The 20,390-nt window shown below is 38.7% G+C and overlaps 2 protein-coding genes across 3 annotated transcripts in view; both read right to left on the bottom strand.

The window, feature by feature from the left end:
* LOC133543318 (TBC1 domain family member 23-like) overlaps positions 1-9,621 on the bottom strand; it is a 48,392-nt gene extending 38,771 nt beyond the window's left edge. For both annotated transcript variants that reach the window (XM_061887820.1, XM_061887819.1), the window contains exons 1-3: positions 9,526-9,621; positions 3,739-3,856; positions 3,565-3,670 (exon numbers count right to left, since the gene is read on the bottom strand). In XM_061887820.1, coding sequence (XP_061743804.1) covers positions 3,565-3,670; positions 3,739-3,856; positions 9,526-9,563 — 262 coding nt within the window. In that variant the 5' untranslated portion in view covers positions 9,564-9,621. The remainder of the gene's footprint in view (positions 1-3,564; positions 3,671-3,738; positions 3,857-9,525) is intronic.
* A 6,448-nt stretch (positions 9,622-16,069) lies between these two features.
* LOC133543361 (mitochondrial import receptor subunit TOM70-like) overlaps positions 16,070-20,390 on the bottom strand; it is a 47,280-nt gene continuing 42,959 nt past the window's right edge. Inside the window, exons 11-12 of the mRNA XM_061887893.1 lie at positions 16,668-16,790; positions 16,070-16,594 (exon numbers count right to left, since the gene is read on the bottom strand). Of these exons, the coding sequence (XP_061743877.1) occupies positions 16,441-16,594; positions 16,668-16,790 (277 nt within the window). The 3' untranslated portion in view covers positions 16,070-16,440. The remainder of the gene's footprint in view (positions 16,595-16,667; positions 16,791-20,390) is intronic.

Genomic DNA, 20,390 nt, shown 5'->3' on the forward strand with positions numbered 1-20,390 from the left:
GAAGATGGATGGATGGATGGGCTTTATCCTTTTAACATTGGGAACATTATAATAATTCTGCCCACGTTAATCCTCATTAAACTGACTCAAGTTGTTGCTTTGATTAAATAAAACGAAAAAACCTTTCTTCTACATATAAAAAGTGCAACATTAAACAGTTTCAAGTCAACTCATCATGCTTAATTTATTACAGCATTTGGGAAGTCTGTAGTTGACTTTTATTATACACACACACACACATGCACACCCGCACACACACACACAGCAAAATGAGCTAACGTAACGCTAAAAGCTAATTAGCCTTCACCTCAAGCCAGAACTATGAGAGATCTGAACTGCAGTTTAAGTTTCTAGAAGGTCAACGGGCTCATAGTGATGTTTGTAATAGTTGTGACTGGGAAGTGTTTTTTATAATTTGAGGAGTGTACGATGTCCGCTGCTCACCTGCTAAACACATATCTGCTCATCTCGACGCCGGAGCACTGACTCCATGCTTTCTGAATACGCATTGCTGATTGGCTTTGTATGTAACCAATCAGATGGTTTTGTGGGCGGGACAATGCTGGGTGCTCACTGCTCAGACAGAGGCAGAAAGCAGAGCAGCTGGCTAAGACTTTAGATTACAAACTCGTTCGATACACCCTCGTACCGAACCGAAACGGTTCAATACAAATACACGTACCGTTACACCCCTACTATATGTACATCTACATTCACTGTACAAACATGAATTTTACTTCTGTTTTAAATGTTATTTTGTAGTTTGTCCTTTGCCTCTATTTCTTTGTGGTGTATTTGTTCTTCAACTGTGGTCGTTTTTAAAGGGCTTTATAAATGTTATGTTAGCATGTAGCTCCCAAAGTTATGCTAGTTTTGCTAACCTAGCATGACGTTAAAATATATAGTTAGCATGTAGCTCACATAGCTATTCTAGTGTTGTAAACATAACAGGATGTTAAAATTCAATCTTAGCATGTAGCTCACAGAGTTATGCTAGTGTTGCTAACCTAGCAGGATGTTAAAATGTATTGTTAGCATGTAGCTTACATAGCCATGCATGTGTTGCTAACCTGGCATGATGTTAAATTGTAATGTTAGCATGGAGCTCAATTAGTTATACTGGTTTTGATAACCTAGCATGATGTTAAAATGTATTGTTAGCATGTAGCTCACATAGCTATGCTAGTGTTGCTAACATAACATGATGTTAAAATTCAATGTTAGCATGTAGCTCACATAGTTATGCTAGTGTTGCTAACCTAGCAGGATGTTAAAATTGCGTGTTAGCATGTACCTCACATAGCTATGCATGTGTTGCTAACCTGGCATGATGTTAAATTGTAATGTTAGCATTTAGCTCACATAGCCATGCTAGTGTTGCTAACACAACATATTGTTAAAATTCAATGTTAGCATGTAGCTCACATAGTTATGCTAGTGTTGCTAACCTAGCAGGATGTTAAAATGTCTTGGCAGCATGTAGCTCACATAGCCATGCATGTATTGCTAACCTTGCATGATGTTAAATTGTAATGTTAGCATGGAGCTCAATTAGTTATACTGGTTTTGGTAACCTAGCATGATGTTAAAATGTATTGTTAGCATATAGCTCACATAGCTATGCTAGTGTTGCTAACATAACATGATGTTAAAATTCAATGTTAGCATGTAGCTCACATAGTTATGCTAGTGTTGCTAACCTAGCAGGATGTTAAAATTGCGTGTTAGCATGTAGCTCACATAGCTGTGCATGTGTTGCCAACCTGGCATGATGTTAAATTGTAATGTTAGCATGTAGCTCACATAGCCATGCTAGTGTTGCTAACACAACATAATGTTAAAATTCAATGTTAGCATGTAGCTCACATAGTTATGCTAGTGTCGCTAACCTAGCAGGATGTTAAAATGTCTTGTTAGCATGTAGCTCACATACCTATGCATGTGTTGCTATCCTGGCATGATGTTAAATTGTAATGTTAGCATGTAGCTCACATAGTTATGCTAGTTTTGCTAACCTAGCATGGTGTTGAAATGTATTGTTAGCATGTAGCTCACATAGCTATGCTAGTGTTGCTAACATAACATGTTAAAATTCAATGTTAGCATGTAGCTCACAGTTATGCTAGTGTTGCTAAACTAGTAGGATGTTAAAAATGTAGCTCACACATTTCTGCTAGTGTCGCTAACCTAGCAGGATGTTGAAATGTCTGGTTAGCATGTAGCTCACATACCTATGCATGTGTTGCTATGCTGGCATGATGTTAAATTGTAATGTTAGCATGTAGCTCACATAGTTATGCTAGTTTTGCTAACCTAGCATGTTGTTAAAATGTATTGTTAGAAAGTAGCTCACATAGCTATGCTAGTGTTGCTAACATAACATGTTAAAATTCAATTATAGCATGTAGCTCACGGTTATGCTAGTGTTGCTAACCTAGCAGGATGTTAAAAATGGAGCTCACACATTTCTGCTAGTGTCGCTAATCTAGCAGGATGTTAAAATGTCTTGTTAGCATGTAGCTCACATACCTATGCATGTGTTGCTATCCTGGCATGATGTTAAATTGTAATGTTGGCATGTAGCTCACATAGTTATGCTAGTTTTGCTAACCTAGCATGTTGTTAAAATGTATTGTTAGAAAGTAGCTCACATAGCTATGCTAGTGTTGCTAACATAACATGTTAAAATTCAATGTTAGCATGTAGCTCACACAGCTATGCTAGTGTCGCTTACCCAGCAGGATGTTAAAAATGTATCGTTAGCATGCAGTTCACATAGCTATGATAGTGTTGCGAACATATTATGATGTTAAAATGTATTGTTAGCATGTAGCTCACATAGGTATGCATGTGTTGCTATCCTGGCATGATGTTAAATTGTAATGTTAGCATGTAGCTCACATAGTTATGCTAGTTTTGCTAACCTAGCATGTTGTTAAAATGTATTGTTAGAAAGTAGCTCACATAGGTATGCATGTGTTGCTATCCTGGCATGATGTTAAAATTCAATGTTAGCATGCAGCTCACACAGTTATGCTAGTGTCGCTAACCTAGCAGGATGTTAAAAATGTATTGTTAGCATGTAGCTCACACAGTTATGCCAGAGTTGCTAACCTAGCAGGATGTTAAAATGTATTGTTAGCATGTAGCTCATATAGCTATGCTAGTGTTGCTAACCTAGCAGGATGTTAAAATGCAGCGTTAGCATGCAGTTCACATAGCTATGGTAGTGTTGCGAACATAACATGATGTTAAAATGTATTGTTAGCATGTAGCTCACATACCTATGCATGTGTTGCTATCCTGGCATGATGTTAAATTGTAATGTTAGCATGTAGCTCACATAGTTATGCTAGTTTTGCTAACCTAGCATGTTGTTAAAATGTATTGTTAGGAAGTAGCCCACATAGCTATGCTAGTGTTGCTAACATAACATGTTAAAATTCAATGTTAGCATGTAGCTCACACAATTATGCTAGTGTCGCTAACCTAGCAGGATGTTAAAAATGTATTGTTAGCATGCCAGTGATTAAGACAGTCACAGTCATGCCTGCATCCGCTCACCAATCAACTGCTGACAGCGGCTGTGAATGAGCGTCTGTTCTGGTAAGTCCAGGACGCCGTCCCAGGGAGAGAGACTGTCTCCTTTGCCGGACACGTTCAGAGCGATCTGGCAACACAACAACAACAACGTTGTGTCACGTCACTGCACGCCCACAGCTGTGTTCACTGGCCTACCTTCCACATCTTGGCTCTTTGTCCCGCACAATCCTCCTGCACATGGACCACGCCTTTCTCCATCTCCGTGTCCATGTCAGAACCGCCCGAGTCCAGAGCCTCCGCTAGATCCTGGTCCCTGACGGTGCAAAGGACATTTGGTCTTGAGGGAACAGCAACAAACATAAACAACCCCTTTGATACATTGTGCACATTAAAAGGTACTAAAACCAAGTCAAATAATATTTGATAAATAGACATCCAAATCTGAATAAAGCATTTTCAAGCATCAAAATAAAGTCAAAATATCAACATTACAGTAGTGTTGACCACCAGAACAGACCAAAACAATCCCACCCTGATGTTCAGTATCGTGGCCCCTGATTGGCTCAGGCAGCATTACTAAGCAAATGCCTTATAAGGTCATGTAACTTGGTATTTGAGACGCGCTAACTTTAAGCATGCTAGAGTGCTAAATTTAAAGCACTCGCCAATTTTTCAGGCAAAAACCGCAGTCATGGAACTTGGTGATTGAGACATGCCAACTGTTAGCATGCTAACGTTAACGTTCTAGCAAGCTAACTTTTTGTTAGCCAATTTTGCAGCCAAAGACTTCAGAGTCGTATAGCGGGATACCTGACACTTGTTAGCTGTTAGCATGCCAACTTTCTGTTATCCAATTTTGCAGCCAAAGACTTCAGAGTCGTATAGCGGGATACCTGACACTTGTTAGCTGTTAGCATGCTAACTTTCTGTTAGCCAATTTTGCAGCCAAACACACTAGTCATGTAGCGTGATACCTGACACTTGTTGGTTGCTAACATGCTAACATTAGCATGCTAATAGCCAACGAGCAATGTTAGCATGATAACATTACCATGATAACTTCTTGATAACCAATTTTACAACCAAACACTTCAAAATCAAATGCCATGATACCTGACACTTGTTAGCATGCTTACTCTTTGATAGCCAATTTTGAAGCCAAACACTTCAGTCAAATAGCGTGATACCTGACACTTGTTAGCTGTTAGCATGCTAACTTTCTGTTAGCCAATTTTGCAGCCAAACACTCCAGTCATGTAGCATGATACCTGACTCTTGTTGGCTGTTAGCATGCTAACTTTCTGTTAGCCAATTTTGCAACCAAACACTTCAGAGTCATATAGCGTGATACTTGACACTTGTTGAATGTTAGCATGCTAACATTAGCCTGCTAACAGACAACAAGCAATGTTAACAAGCTAACATTAGCATGCTTACTTTTTAATAACCAATTTTGCAGCCAAACACTTCAGAGTCAAATAGCGTGATACCTGACACTTGTTAGCTGTTAGCATGCTAACTTTCTGTTAGCCAATTTTGCAGCCAAACACTCCAGTCGTGTAGTGTGATACCTGACTCTTGTTGGCTGTTAGCATTCTAACTTTCTGTTAGCCAATTTTGCAACCAAACACTTCAGAGTCATATAGCGTGATACCTGACACTTGTTGAATGTTAGCATGCTAACATTAGCCTGCTAACAGACAACAAGCAATGTTAGCAAGCTAACATTAGCATGCTTACTTTTTGATAGCCAATTTTGCAGCCAAACACTTCAGAGTCAAATAGCGTGATACCTGACACTTGTTTGCTGTTAGCATGCTAACTTTCTGTTAGCCAATTTTGCAGCCAAACACTCCAGTCATGTAGCGTGATATCTGACTCTTGTTGGCTGTTAGCATGCTAACTTTCTGTTTGCCAATTTTGCAACCAAACACTTCAGAGTCAAATAGTGTGATACCTGACACTTGTTAGCTGTTAGCATGCTAACTTTCTGTTAGCCAATTTTGCAACCAAACACTTCAGAGTCATATAGCGTGATACCTGACACTTGTTGAATGTTAACATGCTAACATTAGCCTGCTAACAGACAACAAGCAACAAGCAATGTAAGCAAGCTAACATTAGCATGCTTACTTTTTGATAGCCAATTTTGCAGCCAAACACTTCAGAGTCATATCGCGTGATACCTGACTACTGTTGGCTGTTAGCATGCTAACTTTCTGTTAGCCAATTTTGCAACCAAACACTTCAGACTCATATAGCGTGATACCTGATTCTTGTTGGCTGTTAGCATGCTAACTTTCTGTTAGCCAATTTTGCAACCAAACACTTCAGAGTCATATAGCATGATACCTGACACTTGTTGGCTGTTAGCATGCTAACAGCCAACAAGCAATGTTAGCAAGCTAACATTAGCATGCTTACTTTTTGATAGCCAATTTTGCAGCCAAACACTTCAGAGTCATATAGCGTGATACCTGACTCCTTTTGGCTGTTAGCATGCTAACTTTCTGTTAGCCAATTTTGCAACCAAACACTTCAGACTCATATAGCGTGATACCTGACACTTGTTGAATGTTAGTATGCTAACGTTTTGTTAGCCAATTTTGCAGCCAAACACTTCAGAGTCATATAGCGTGATACCTGACACTTGTTGAATGTTAGCTTGCTAACATTAGCATGCTAACAGCCAACAAGCAATGTTAGCAAGCTAACATTAGCATGCTTACTTTTTGATAGCCAATTTTGCAGCCAAACACTTCAGACTCATATAGCGTGATACCTGACTCTTGTTGGCTGTTAGTATGCTAACGTTTTGTTAGCCAGTTTTGCAGCCAAACACTTCAGAGTCATATAGCGTGATACCTGACACTTGTTAGCATGCTAACAGCCAACAAGCAATGTTAGCAAGCTAACATTAGCATGCTTACTTTTTGATAGCCAATTTTGCAGCCAAACACTTCAGAGTCATATAGCGTGATACCTGACTCTTGTTGGCTGTTAGCATGCTAACTTTTTGCAAGCCAATTTTGCAACCAAACACTTCAGAGTGATATAGCATGATACCTGACACTTGTTGGCTGTTAGCATGCTGAAATTAGCATACCAACTTTTTGTTAGCCAATTTTTGCAACCTAACACTTCATAGCCATTTAGCGTGATACCTGACACTTGTTGGCTGTTAGCATACCAACTTTTTGTTATCCAATTTTGCAGTCAAACACTTCACAGTCATATAGCGTGACACCTGACACTTGTTGGCTGTTAGCATGCTAACTTTTTGTTATCCCATTTTGCAGTCAAACACTTCACAGTCATATAGCGTGATACCTGACACTTGTTGGCTGCTAACATGCTAACGTTAGCATTTCAACACTGAAATGTATTTGCACGCAATTTTTCCTAAAATGCCATATTCTATTTTTTTTGTACGTATCATTCTAATCCAGAACGTGTTTACTTTGTCGTTAGACTGTGTTGCGGGCCTATGAAAAACGAGCTTGGGGCCACAAATGGCTCTAGGGCCAGAGTTTGGACCCCCCGACCTGAAGCAGACAAATAGCGGAAACGATGAGTTGAAATGTTAAAGGCCTACTGAAAGCCACTACTACTGACCATGCAGTCTGATAGTTTATATATCAATGATGAAATATTAATATTGCCACACATCCAAATACGACCGGTTTAGTTTACTAAATTGCAATTTTAAATTTCCCGCAGTTTTTGGTTGAAAACGTCGCGGAATGATGACGTCTCGGGTTGTAGCGGATATATTAGCCCAGCACCAAACACGGCTAAAAGTAGTCTCTTTTCATCGCATAATTACACAGTATTTTGGACATCTGTGTTGCTGAATCTTTTTCAATTTGTTCAATGAATAATGGAGACGTCAAAGAAGAATGCTGTTGGTGGAAAGCGGTGGATTGCAGCTGCCTTTAGCAACCGTAACACAGCCAGTGTTTCTTTGTTTGTTGTGAAGCTTTAACACGGAGCGGTCAAGCGAACATGCTTCTCTACGTCAACCAGCGAGTTTTTGGATGGGAAAATTGTGATATTAAGTCGGCTCTTACCAGAGACTTCAGTGGATTTTTGATCTTGGCTCCTCTGAGAGACACTGGCGTTCTCCGCAACCATCCAGCTTTCAGGTATGACTTTACAATCTCACTAAAACACTATTAAAACAATAAACAGATAAGGGATCTTCCAGAATTATACTAGTAAATGTGTTTAATTTCATTTGAAACGCCGCCTGCCGCCGTCGCCTTTTCTTTTTTTTTTCTAGTACTTCACTCTAAATGTCCTCATCCACGAACCTTTCATCCTCGCTCAAATTAATGGGGAAATTGTCGCTTTCTCAGTCCAAATAGCTCTAACCCAGGGGTGCCCATTACGTCGATCGCGAGCTACCAGTCGACCGCGGGGGGTGTGTCAGTCGATCTCCAGCCAGGCTTTCAAAAAAAATAGACCTAAAAATGAGTGATCATCAATCTTCACCAAGACGTCACTTAAATGACATTCACGGTACCGGAGGGTCTTGTGAGATGACGCTGGCTGCTGCAAGATCATTATTATGAAAATATGACCGAGAGGAAGGCGAGAAACACTTTTTATTTCAACAGACTCTCGCGCCGTACCTTCCGTCAAAACTCTAAAGGCCGACTGCACATTTCCTATCTTCACAATAAAAGCCCTGCTTCATGCTGCCTGCGCTAACTAAATACAGAGTCTCGGAAAACTGGCGTGCACAAGCGATCCCTCGGAAAGCTGGCGTGCACATCACTTGTGCACGCCAGCTTTCTGAGACTCTTATTTTGTTAGCGCAGGCAGCATGAAGCAGGGCTTTTATTGTGAAGATTGGAAATGTGCAGAGTTTTGGCGGAAGGGACGGCGCGAAAGTCTGTTGAAATAAAAAGTGTTTCTCGCCTTCCTCTCTGTCATTTTTTCATAATAATGAACTGGCAGCAGCCTGCGTCATCTCCCAAGACCCTCGGGTGCCGTGAATGTCAATCAAGCAAGCTACGGAATTTGCCGCCAATGTTTTTCTTGTAAAGTGTATGGAAGCTGGATGAATGAGATGCCAAAAACCAACCACTTTCATGTGGTATTGTACAGAAAGGACAACTTTTTTTTCTCCTCCATTTGAAAATGTGGGCGTTATCATCATTACTGTCTGATTCCAATCAATGCAAGTCATCAGAATCAGGTAATACACCAACTTATATTCTTGTCTTCGTGAAAGAAAGACATCTATATGTGTTACACATGCTTGTATTATCATTAAACACATTTAACTTGTTTACAAAAATGTCTTTCATAAATAAATAAATATAAATGATATATATAAATGAGGTAGATCCCCTCGAGTTGGTCAATTGAAAAGTAGCTCGCCTGCAGAAAAAGTGTGGGCACCCCTGCTCTAGCTGCTGGTGGCCATGATTGTAATATAAGTGAGGATGTGAGGAGCCCTACAGCCAGTGACGTCACGCGCACATCGTCTGCTACTTCCGGTAAAGGCAAGGCTTTTTTTATTAGCGACTTTATCGTGGATGTTCTCTACTAAATCCTTTCAGCAAAAATAATGCAATATCGCGAAAATATCAAGTATGAGACATAGAATGGACCTGCTATCCCCGTTTGAATAAGAAAATCTCATTTCAGTAGGCCTTTAGCTCTGAGCCATTGTTAGCATGCTAGGTAGCTAACCTAGCGACGTGAATTGTTGGAAAGTTATGACACGCACGTATTCCTGCTCGCCATTTTCGTCACGTAGTAATGACATCACTGACTATTATCACTGGTAGTGACGTCACCAATACTCGCAATTATCAGCTGTAGCTGGCGAAGTGGCGGCGAGTACGGGAAACCTCGCGGGAGCGGATTACCGACACAAACTCTTCACGTCCAGCTCCGTTAAAGACGACAGCTTCAAAAAATGTTTGTCGGCGTGTCGGACTTTGTGGATAAAATCGTAAATTGTCTCACCAAGTGGCCAGTAAAGCTCCCTCCACAGCTTCCGCCATTATTGTGTTGACGGAGAAACGTCAAACGCCGTCAACGGCCCAAGTCTCGCGAGAGTTGGCACGCTCCGAGGGGCGGGGCTAAGGAAATATATATATATTTTTACATATATATATATAAGCATTATTATACAGTACATACCTGTGTGAGACCAAAATTCACAATTATGAGATAATAAGTCGTAATTATGACATAAAAATTATGAAAATGTAATATAGTGAAATAATCTTATGAGTAAAAACCGTAATTATGAGATAAAATGTCAAAACTATGAGATAAAAAGCCTTATGAGATTAGAAAAAAATCGAAATTACGAGATAAAGAATATTCATAATTGTGAGAAGAAAAATTTTAATTATGAGATAAAAAGTTGTGATTATGAAATAAAATGTCGAGTTATGAGATAAAAAAAAGTCTGAATTATGACATGAAAAATCATGATTATGTAGTAAAAGGTCAAAATATATATGTGTACAAATATATAAGTACAATTCATAATTATGAGATAAAAAAAGTCTTAGTTATGAGATTTAAAAAATGGAAATTACGAGATAAAAAAATATAATTATGGGAAGATAAATTCTAATTATGAGATAAAAAGTCGCAATTATGAAGTAAAAAGTCGAGTTATGAGATAAAACAGTCATAATTATGACATGAGAAATCATAATTACGAAATAAAAATAATTATCAATGTGTATACAAAGATATGAGTACAATTCATAATTAAAATGTCAAAATGATGAGATAAATAGTCTTAATTATGAGATTTAAAAAAGTGAAATTATGAGATAGAAAATATAAATATGAGAAGAAAAATCACAATTTTGAGATAAGTCGTAATTATGAAATAAAAAGTCGTGTTATGAGATGAAACATTTATAATTCTGACATAAAAAGTAATTATAAAATAATTATACAAGTAAAAAACCGTAATTATGAGATAAAATGTCAAAACTATGAGATAAAAAGCCTTATGAGATTTAAAAAAATCGAAATTACGAGATAAAGAATATTCATAATTGTGAGAAGAAAAATTTTAATTATGAGATAAAAAGTTGTGATTATGAAATAAAATGTCGAGTTATGAGATAAAAAAAAGTCTGAATCATGACATGAAAAATCATGATTATGTAGTAAAAGGTCAAAATATATATGTGTACAAATATATAAGTACAATTCATAATTATGAGATAAAAAAATTCTTAGTTATGAGATTTAAAAAATGGAAGTTACGAGATAAAAAAATATAATTATGGGAAGATAAATTCTAATTATGAGATAAAAAGTCGCAATTATGAAATAAAAAGTCGAGTTATGAGATAAAACAGTCATAATTATGACATCCAGCCATCCATCCATCCATTTTCTACCGCTTATTCCCTTTTGGGGTCGTGGGGGGCGCTGGCGCCTATCTCAGCTACAATCGGGCGGAAGGCGGGGTACACCCTGGACAAGTCGCCACCTCATCGCAGGGCCTAATTATGACATGAGAAATCATAATTACGAAATAAAAATAATTATCAATGTGTATACAAAGATATGAGTACAATTCATAATTATGAGTCAAAATGTCAAAATGATGAGATAAAAAGTCTTAATTATGAGATTTAAAAAAGGGAAATTATGAGATAAAAAATATGAATATGAGAAGAAAAATCACAATTTTGAGATAAGTCGTAATTATGAAATAAAAAGTCGTGTTATGAGATGAAACATTTATAATTCTGACATGAAAAGTAATTATAAAATAATTATACAAGTAAAAAAACATAATTATGAGATAAAATGTGAAAATTATAAGAAAAAAAGTCTTATGAGATTTTAAAAATCGGAATTACAAGATAAAAGTGTATAATTATGACCAAAAAAAAGATAATTATGAGATAGGAAGTCGTAATAATGAAAAATGTCGAGTTATGAGATAAAAAAAGTCCTAATTATGACATGAAAAAGCACAATTACGTCATAAAAAGTCACAATGTATATGCATAGAAAAATATGAGTACAATTCATTATTATGGGATGTAATGTGAAAATTATGAGATAAAAAGTCTTAAGTATGAGATTTTAACAAATCTAAATATATGATTATGAGAAGAAAAATCATAATTATGAGATAATCAGACGTACTTATGAAATAAAAAGTCGAGTTATGAGATAAAAAAAATCATAATTATGACATGAAAAATCATGATAATGTAATAAAAAGTCACAATATATATACAAAAATATGAGTACAATTCATAATCATGACATAAAATGTAAAAATTATGAGATAGAAAGTCTTATGAGATTTTAACAAATATAAATCATGGGATTAAATAGTATGATTATGAGCAGAAAAATCATAATTATAAAATAAAAAGTCGTAATTATAAAATAAAAGTCAAGTTATGAGATAACAAAGTCATAATTATGACATGCAAAATCATGATTATGTAATATAACGAAATAATCATATGAGGAAAAATTGTAATAATGGGATAAAATGTAAAAAATTATGAGATAAAAAGCCTTTTGAGATTTAAAAATTCGAATTTATGAGATAAAAAAAAATTAAATGAGAAGAAAATTATAATTATGAGATAGAAAGTCATAATTATGAAATAACAAGTTATTAGATTAAAAGTCGTAATTATGACATTAAAATTCATAATTACGTAATAAAAAGTCACAATATATATGTGTACAAAAATATGAATTCAATTCATAATTATGAGATAAGATGTGGAAATTATGACATAAAAAGTCTTATATATGAGATTTTAACATCTAAATTATGAAATTAAAAATATGATTATGAGAAGAAAAATCATGATTATGAAATAAGAAGTTGTCGTTAGGAAATAAAAGTCGAAGTATGAGATAAAATTTCATAATTAAAACATGAAAAATCATGATTATGTCATACAATGTAGTAATTACATGAGTAAAAATCATAATTATGAGATAAAATGTGAAAATTATATGAAAAAAAGTCTTATGATATTTTAAAACATCGAAAACCCCGCAACCCCAAAAGGGACATGCGGTAGAAAATGGACGGATGGAAATTACGAGATTAAAAAAATAGAATTATGAGAAGAAAAACATTTAATTATGAAATAAGAAGTCATAATTATGAAAAATGTCGAGGTATGGGATTAAAAAGTCCTAATTATGACATGAAAAAGCACAATTACGTCATAAAAAGTCACAATGTATATGCATACAAAAATATGAGTACAATTCATTATTATGGGATGTAATGTGAAAATTATGAGATAAAAAGTCTTAATTATGAGATTTTAACATCTAAATTATGAAATAAAAAATCTGATTATGAGAAGAAAAATCATAATTATGAGATAATCAGACGTAATTATGAAATAAAAAGTCGAGTTATGAGATAAAAAAATCATAATTATGACATGAAAAATCATGATAATGTAATAAAAAGTCACAATATATATACAAAAATATGAGTACGATTCATAATCATGACATAAAATGTAAAAATTATGAGATAGAAAGTCTTAATCATGAGATTTTAACAAATATAAATCATGAGATTAAATAGTATGATTATAAGCAGAAAAATCATAATTTTAAAATAAAAAGTCGTAATTATAAAATAAAAGTCAAGTTATGAGATAACAAAGTCATAATTATGACATGAAAAATCATGATTATGTAATATAACAAAATAATCAAAGGAGGAAAAATTGTAATAATGGGATAAAATGTAAAAAATTATGAGATAAAAAGCCTTTTGAGATTTAAAAATTCGAATTTATGAGATAAAAAAAATTAAATGAGAAGAAAATTATAATTATGAGATAACTAAAATACAGAGTCTCGGAAAACTGGCGTGCACAAGCGATCCCTCAGAAAGCTGGCGTGCACATCACTTGTGCACGCCAGCTTTCCGAGACTCTTATTTTGTTAGCGCAGGCAGCATGAAGCAGGGCTTTTATTGTGAAGATAGGAAATGTGCAGTCGGCCTTTAGAGTTTTGACGGAAGGGACGGCGCGAAAGTCTGTTGAAATAAAAAGTGTTTCTCGCCTTCCTCTCTGTCATTTTTTCATAATAATGAACTGGCAGCAGCCAGCGTCATCTCACAAGACCCTCGGGTGCCGTGAATGTCAATCAAGCAAGCTACGGAATTTGCCGCCAATGTTTTTCTTGTAAAGTGTATGGAAGCTGGATGAATTAGATGCCAAAAACCAACCACTTTCATGTGGTATTGTACAGAAAGGACAACTTTTTTTCTCCTCCATTTGAAAATGTGGGCGTTATCATCATTAGTGATTCCTAGAGCCCAAAAAAAGTCTGCGGGCTATAGAGCGTTTTCCGTTCGGGCTCCAGTACTCTGGAATGCCCTCCCGGTAACAGTTCGAGATGCCACCTCAGTAGAAGCATTTAAGTCTCACCTTAAAACTCATCTGTATACTCTAACCTTTAAATAGACCTCCTTTTTAGACCAGTTGATCTGCCGCTTCTTTTCTTTCTCCTATGTCCCCCCCTCCCTTGTGGAGGGGGTCCGGTCCGATGACCATGAATGAAGTACTGGCTGTCCAGAGTCGAGACCCAGGATGGACCGCTTGCCTGTATCGATTGGGGACATCTCTACGCTGCTGATCCGCTTGAGATGGTCTCCTGTGGACGGGACTCTAACTGCTGTCTTGGATCCGCTTTGAACTGAACTCTCGCGGCTGTGTTGGAGCCACTATGGATTGAACTTTCACAGTATCATGTTAGACCCGCTCGACATCCATTGCTTTCGGGGGGGGGGGGGGTTGCCCACATCTGAGGTCCTCTCCAAGGTTTCTCATAGTCAGCATTGTTACTGGCGTCCCACTGGATGTGAATTCTCCCTGCCCACTGGGTGTGAGTTTTCCTTGCCCTTTTGTGGGTTCTTCCGAGGATGTTGTAGTCGTAATGATTTGTACAGTCCTTTGAGACATTTGTGATTTGGGGCTATATAAATAAACATTGATTGATTGATTGATCATTACTGTCTGATTCCAATCAATGCAAGTCATCAGAATCAGGTAATACACCAACTTATATTCTTGTCTTCGTGAAAGAAAGACATCTATATGTGTTACACATGCTTGTATTATCATTAAACACATTTAACTTGTTTATCAATCAATCAATCAATCAATCAATGTTTACTTATATAGCCCTAAATCACTAGTGTCTCAAAGGGCTGCACAAACCACTACGACAGCCTCGGTAGGCCCACATAAGGGCAAGGAAAACTCACACCCAGTGGGACGTCGGTGACAATGATGACTATGAGAACCTTGGAGAGGAGGAAAGCAATGGATGTCGAGCGGGTCTAACATGATACTGTTAAAGTTCAATCCACAATGGATCCAACACAGTCGCGAGAGTTCAGTCCAAAGCGGATCCAACACAGCAGCGAGAGTCCCGTTCACAGCGGAGCCAGCAGGAAACCATCCCAAGCGGAGGCGGATCAGCAGCGCAGAGATATCCCCAGCCGATACACAGGCGAGCAGTACATGGCCACCGGATCGGACCGGACCCCCTCCACAAGGGAGAGTGGGACATAGAAGAAAAAGAAAAGAAACGGCAGATCAACTGGTCTAAAAAGGGAGTCTACTTAAAGGCTAGAGTATACAAATGAGTTTTAAGGTGAGACTTAAATGCTTCTACTGAGGTGGCATCTCGAACTGTTACCGGGAGGGCATTCCAGAGTACTGGAGCCCGAACGGAAAACGCTCTATAGCCCGCAGACTTTTTTTGGGCTTTGGGAATCACTAACAAGCCGGAGTCCTTTGAACGCTTTACGTTTACAAAAATAAATAAATATAAATGATATATATAAATGAGGTAGATCCCCTCGAGTTGGTCAATTGAAAAGTAGCTCGCCCGCAGAAAAAGTGTGGGCACCCCTGAGTTAGAGTGTCCACCCTGAGATCGATAGGTTGTGAGTTCAAACCCCAGCCAAAGACTATAAAAAAATGGGACCCATTACCTCCCTGCTTGGCACTCAGCATCAAGGGTTGGAATTGGGGGTTAAATCATCATAAATGATTCCCGGGCGCGGCCGTGCTGCTGCCCACTGCTCCCCTCACTTCCCAGGGGGTGATCAAGGGGATGGATCAAATGCAGAGGACACATTTCACCACAACGAGTGTGTGTGTGTGTGTGTGACAATTTTTGTTACTTCAACTTTAACAACACAGTTCTAGGACGGGGGACGGCGTGGCGCAGTGGGGAGAGTGGCCGTGTGCAACCCGAGCGTCCCTGGTTCAATTCCCACCTAGTACCAACCTCGTCACGTCCGTTGTGTTCTTGAGCAAGACACTTCACCCTTGCTCCTGATGGGTGCTGGTTGGCGCCTTGCATGGCAGCTCCCTCCATCAGTGTGTGAATGGGTAAATGTGGAAGTAGTGTCAAAGCGCTTTGAGTACCTTGAAGGTAGAAAAGCGCTATACAAGTACAACCCATTTATTTATTTAGTCATGTCCTGTGCAGTGAAGACACGGAGCAGTGCAACACAAGAACTTTATTGGGGTGGAAAGTGGCTTTGGTCAGCAAAAGATGAAGAGTGCTTCTCTGTACAAGATCATGGCTGATTTCTCAGCAAACAAAAATAGAATCAACTGTACAATAGAAGGGAGACTACTCTTTTTCAGGTCAAAGGTCGGTGCACAGAACATGCTGCACAGAACGTATTTAAAAAAGTAGATAAAACAGGCAAAGTAAAAAAAAACAACATTTGCTAATGAACTTTTATCCAATCAACTTTGACATGTTTGTTAGAAGTGCGTCCAAACAAAAAAAAAAAGAAGGGGCTGCATTCCAAAGCCTTGGAGAGGGAAGAGAAACAATGCAGCGAACAGTTCAAGGTGGGCTGGGACGTCACAGCGTCGGCGGCTTGAGGCCGTACTTCCTGGCCACCTCGGTCTGGGCGTAGGCCGCGTCGCACAGAGAGTACAGGTGGGCCATCTCCATCTCCGACTTGGCCAGGTTGATGGACTTGTTGAACATCTCGATGGCTTTGTCCAGGTTGCCCCTGGAAGGAAGTCGCTGGGGGTCACTTCCTCCTTGCTGACACACGCGCGCACGCTCAGGTGGTTCGAGCCTACCTTTGGACTTCGATGGTTCCCATGGTCTCGTAGGCGAAGTCACATTTGTTGTCAATCTCGATGGCCTTGCTGATCAGGTCCAGACCCAGGTCCAGGTCTTGCTTCCACTGGAGCTGTAGTAATCTGCACGGACACAAACACACCTTTTCTTTCAGAAGGGTCCCAAGTTGGCGATACGGCTATAAACTGTATCACGATACCAGTGTTTCACATCGGTCCATATACATAATTGTTGACATTTTTTTAGAGATGTCTGATATTATCGGCCGATACATGCTTTAAAATGTAATATCGGAAATTTTCCGTATCCGTATGTGAGAGTCCAGTCCATAGTGGATCTAACAAAATAGTGTGAGAGTCCAGTCCATAGTGGATCTAACATAATAGTGTGAGAGTCCAGTCCATAGTGGATCTAACATAATAGTGAGAGTCCAGTCCATAGTGGATCTAACAAAATAATGTGAGAGTTCAGTCCATAGTGGATCTAACATTATAGTTTAAGAGTCCAGTCCATAGTGGATCTAACTTAATAGTGAGAGTCCAGTCCATAGTAGATCTAACATAATAGTGAGAGTCCAGTCCATAGTAGATCTAACATAATAGTGAGAGTCCAGTCCATAGTGGATCTAACATAATAGTGTGAGAGTCCGGTCCATAGTGGATCTAACAAAATAATGTGAGAGTCCAGTCCATAGGGGATCTAACATAATAGTGATAATCCAGTTCAGAGTGGATCTTACATAATAGTGTGCGAGTCCAGTCCATAGTGGATCTATTATAATAGTAGAGTCCAGTCCATAGTGGATCTAACATAATAGTTTAAGAGTCCAGTACATAGTGGATCTAACTTAATAGTGAAAGTCCAGTCCATAGTGGATCTAACATATTAGTGTGAGAGTCTAGTCCATAGTAGATTTTACTTAATAGTGTGAGAGTCCAGTCCATTGTGGATCTAACATAATATTGTGAGAGTCCAGTCCATAGTGGATGTAATATAATAGTTTAAGAGTCCAGTACATAGTGGATCTAACTTAATAGTGAGAGTCCAGTCCATAGTAGATTTTACTTAATAGTGTGAGAGTCCAGTCCATTGTGGATCTAACATAATATTGTGAGAGTCCAGTCCATAGTGGATGTAACATAATAGTTTAAGAGTCCAGTACATAGTGGATCTAACTTAATAGTGAGAGTCCAGTCCATAGTAGATCTAACATAATAGTGAGAGTCCAGTCCATAGTGGATCTAACATAATAGTTTAAGAGTCCAGTACATAGTGGATCTAACATAATCGTTTGAGCGTCCAGTCCATAATGGATCTAACATAATAGTGTGAGAATCCAGTCCATACTCGATCTAACATACTAGTGAGAGTCCAGTCCATAGTGGATCTAACATAACAGTGTGAGAGTCCAGTCCATAGTGGATCTAACAAAATAATGTGAGAGTCCAGTCCATAGTGGATCTAACATAATAGTGATAATCCAGTTCAGAGTGGATTTTACATAATAGTGTGCGAGTCCAGTCCATAGTGGATCTAACATAATAGGTTAAGAGTCCAGTACATAGTGGATCTAACTTAATAGTGAAAGTCCAGTCCATAGTGGATCTAACATAATAGTGAGAGTCCAGTACATAGTGGATCTAACTCAGGGGTGCCCACACTTTTTCTGCAGGCGAGCTACTTTTCAATTGACCAAATCGAGGGGATCTACCTCATTTATATATATCATTTATATTCATTTATTTATGAAAGAGCCATTTTTGTAAACAAGTTAAATGTGTTTAATGATAATACAAGCATGTGTAACACATATAGATGTCTTTCTTTCACAAAGACAAGAATATAAGTTGGTGTATTACCTGATTCTGATGACTTGCATTGATTGGAATCAGACAGTAATGATGATAACGCCCACATTTTCAAATGGAGGAGAGAAAAAGTTGTCCTTTCTGTACAATACCACATGAAAGTGGTTGGTTTTTGGCATCTAATTCATCCAGCTTCCATACACTTTACAAGAAAAACATTGGCGGCAAATTCCGTAGCTTGCTTGATTGACATTCACGGCACCCGAGGGTCTTGTGAGATGACGCTGCCTGCTGCCAGTTCATTATTATGAAAAAATGACGGAGAGGAAGGCGAGAAACACTTTTTATTTCAACAGACTTTCGCGCCGTCCCTTCCGTCAAAACTCTAAAGGCCCACTGCACATTTCCTATCTTCACAATAAAAGCCCTGCTTCATGATGCCTGCGCTAACAAAATAAGAGTCTCGGAAAGCTGGCGTGCACAAGTGATGTGCACGCCAGCTTTCTGAGGGATCGCTTGTGCACGCCAGTTTTCCCAGACTCTGTATTTTGTTAGCGCAGGCAGCATGAAGCAGGGCTTTTATTGTGAAGATAGGAAATGTGCAGTCGGCCTTTAGAGTTTTGACGGAAGGTACGGCGCGAGAGTCTGTTGAAATAAAAAGTGTTTCTCGCCTTCCTCTCTGTCATATTTTCATAATAATGATCTTGCAGCAGCCAGCGTCATCTCACAAGACCCTCCGGTACCGTGAATGTCATTTAAGTGACGTCTTGGTGAAGATTGATGATCACTAAATTTTAGGTCTATTTTTTTTAAAGCCTGGCTGGAGATCGACTGACACACCCCCCGCGGTCGACTGGTAGCTCGCGATCGACGTAATGGGCACCCGTGACTTAAAGTGTCCTCTTTGGGGATTGTAATAGAGATCCATCTGGATTCATCATCTTGATTCTAAACATTTCTTCACAAAAAAAGAAATCTTTAACATCAATATTTATGGAACACGTCCACAAAAAAATCTAGCTGTCAACACTGTTGCTTTTTCTCTTAGTTTATGATCTTACATTCATATTTTGTTGAAGTATTATTCAATAAATATATTTATAAAGGATTTTTGAATTTTTGCTATTTTTAGAATATTTAAAAAAAAAATCTCACGTCCCCCTTAGCATACCTTCAAGTACCCCCAGGGGTACGCGTACCCCCATTTGAGAACCACTGAACTACACCATGTCTATGGTTTGGGATTATTTTAAAGTGTCTGACGGATAAAAAACTGGCAATTTGCGATGACTGCGAGGAAGGACTGGTGGACTCTCCTATTTCTGGGGCTGAGGTCGCTGAGGTAGTTAAAAAGCTCCTCGGTGGCAAGGCCCCAGGGGTGGACGAGATCCGCCCGGAGTTCCTTAAGGCTCTGGATGCTGTGGGGCTGTCTTGGTTGACAAGACTTTGCAGCATCGCATGGACATCGGGGGCGGTACCTCTGGATTGGCAGACCGGGGTGGTGGTTCCTCTCTTTAAGAAGGAGGACCGGAGGGTGTGTTCCAACTATCGTGGGATCACACTCCTCAGCCTTCCGGTAAGGTTTATTCAGGTGTACTGGAGAGGAGGCTACGTCGGATAGTCGAACCTCGGATTCAGGAGGAACAGTGTGGTTTTCGTCCTGGTCGTGGAACTGTGGACCAGCTCTATACTCTCGGTAGGGTTCTTGAGGGTGCATGGGAGTTTGCCCAACCAGTCTACATGTGCTTTGTGGACTTGGAGAAGGCATTCGACCGTGTCCCTCGGGAAGTCCTGTGGGGAGTAAGTCGAACACATTTCCAGTGAGGGTTGGACTCCGCCAAGGCTGTCCTTTGTCACCGATTCTGTTCATAACTTTTATGGACAGAATTTCTAGGTGCAGTCAAGGCGTTGAGG

Source organism: Nerophis ophidion, linkage group LG26 (genome assembly GCF_033978795.1).
Source record: "Nerophis ophidion isolate RoL-2023_Sa linkage group LG26, RoL_Noph_v1.0, whole genome shotgun sequence".
NCBI lineage: Eukaryota > Metazoa > Chordata > Actinopteri > Syngnathiformes > Syngnathidae > Nerophis > Nerophis ophidion.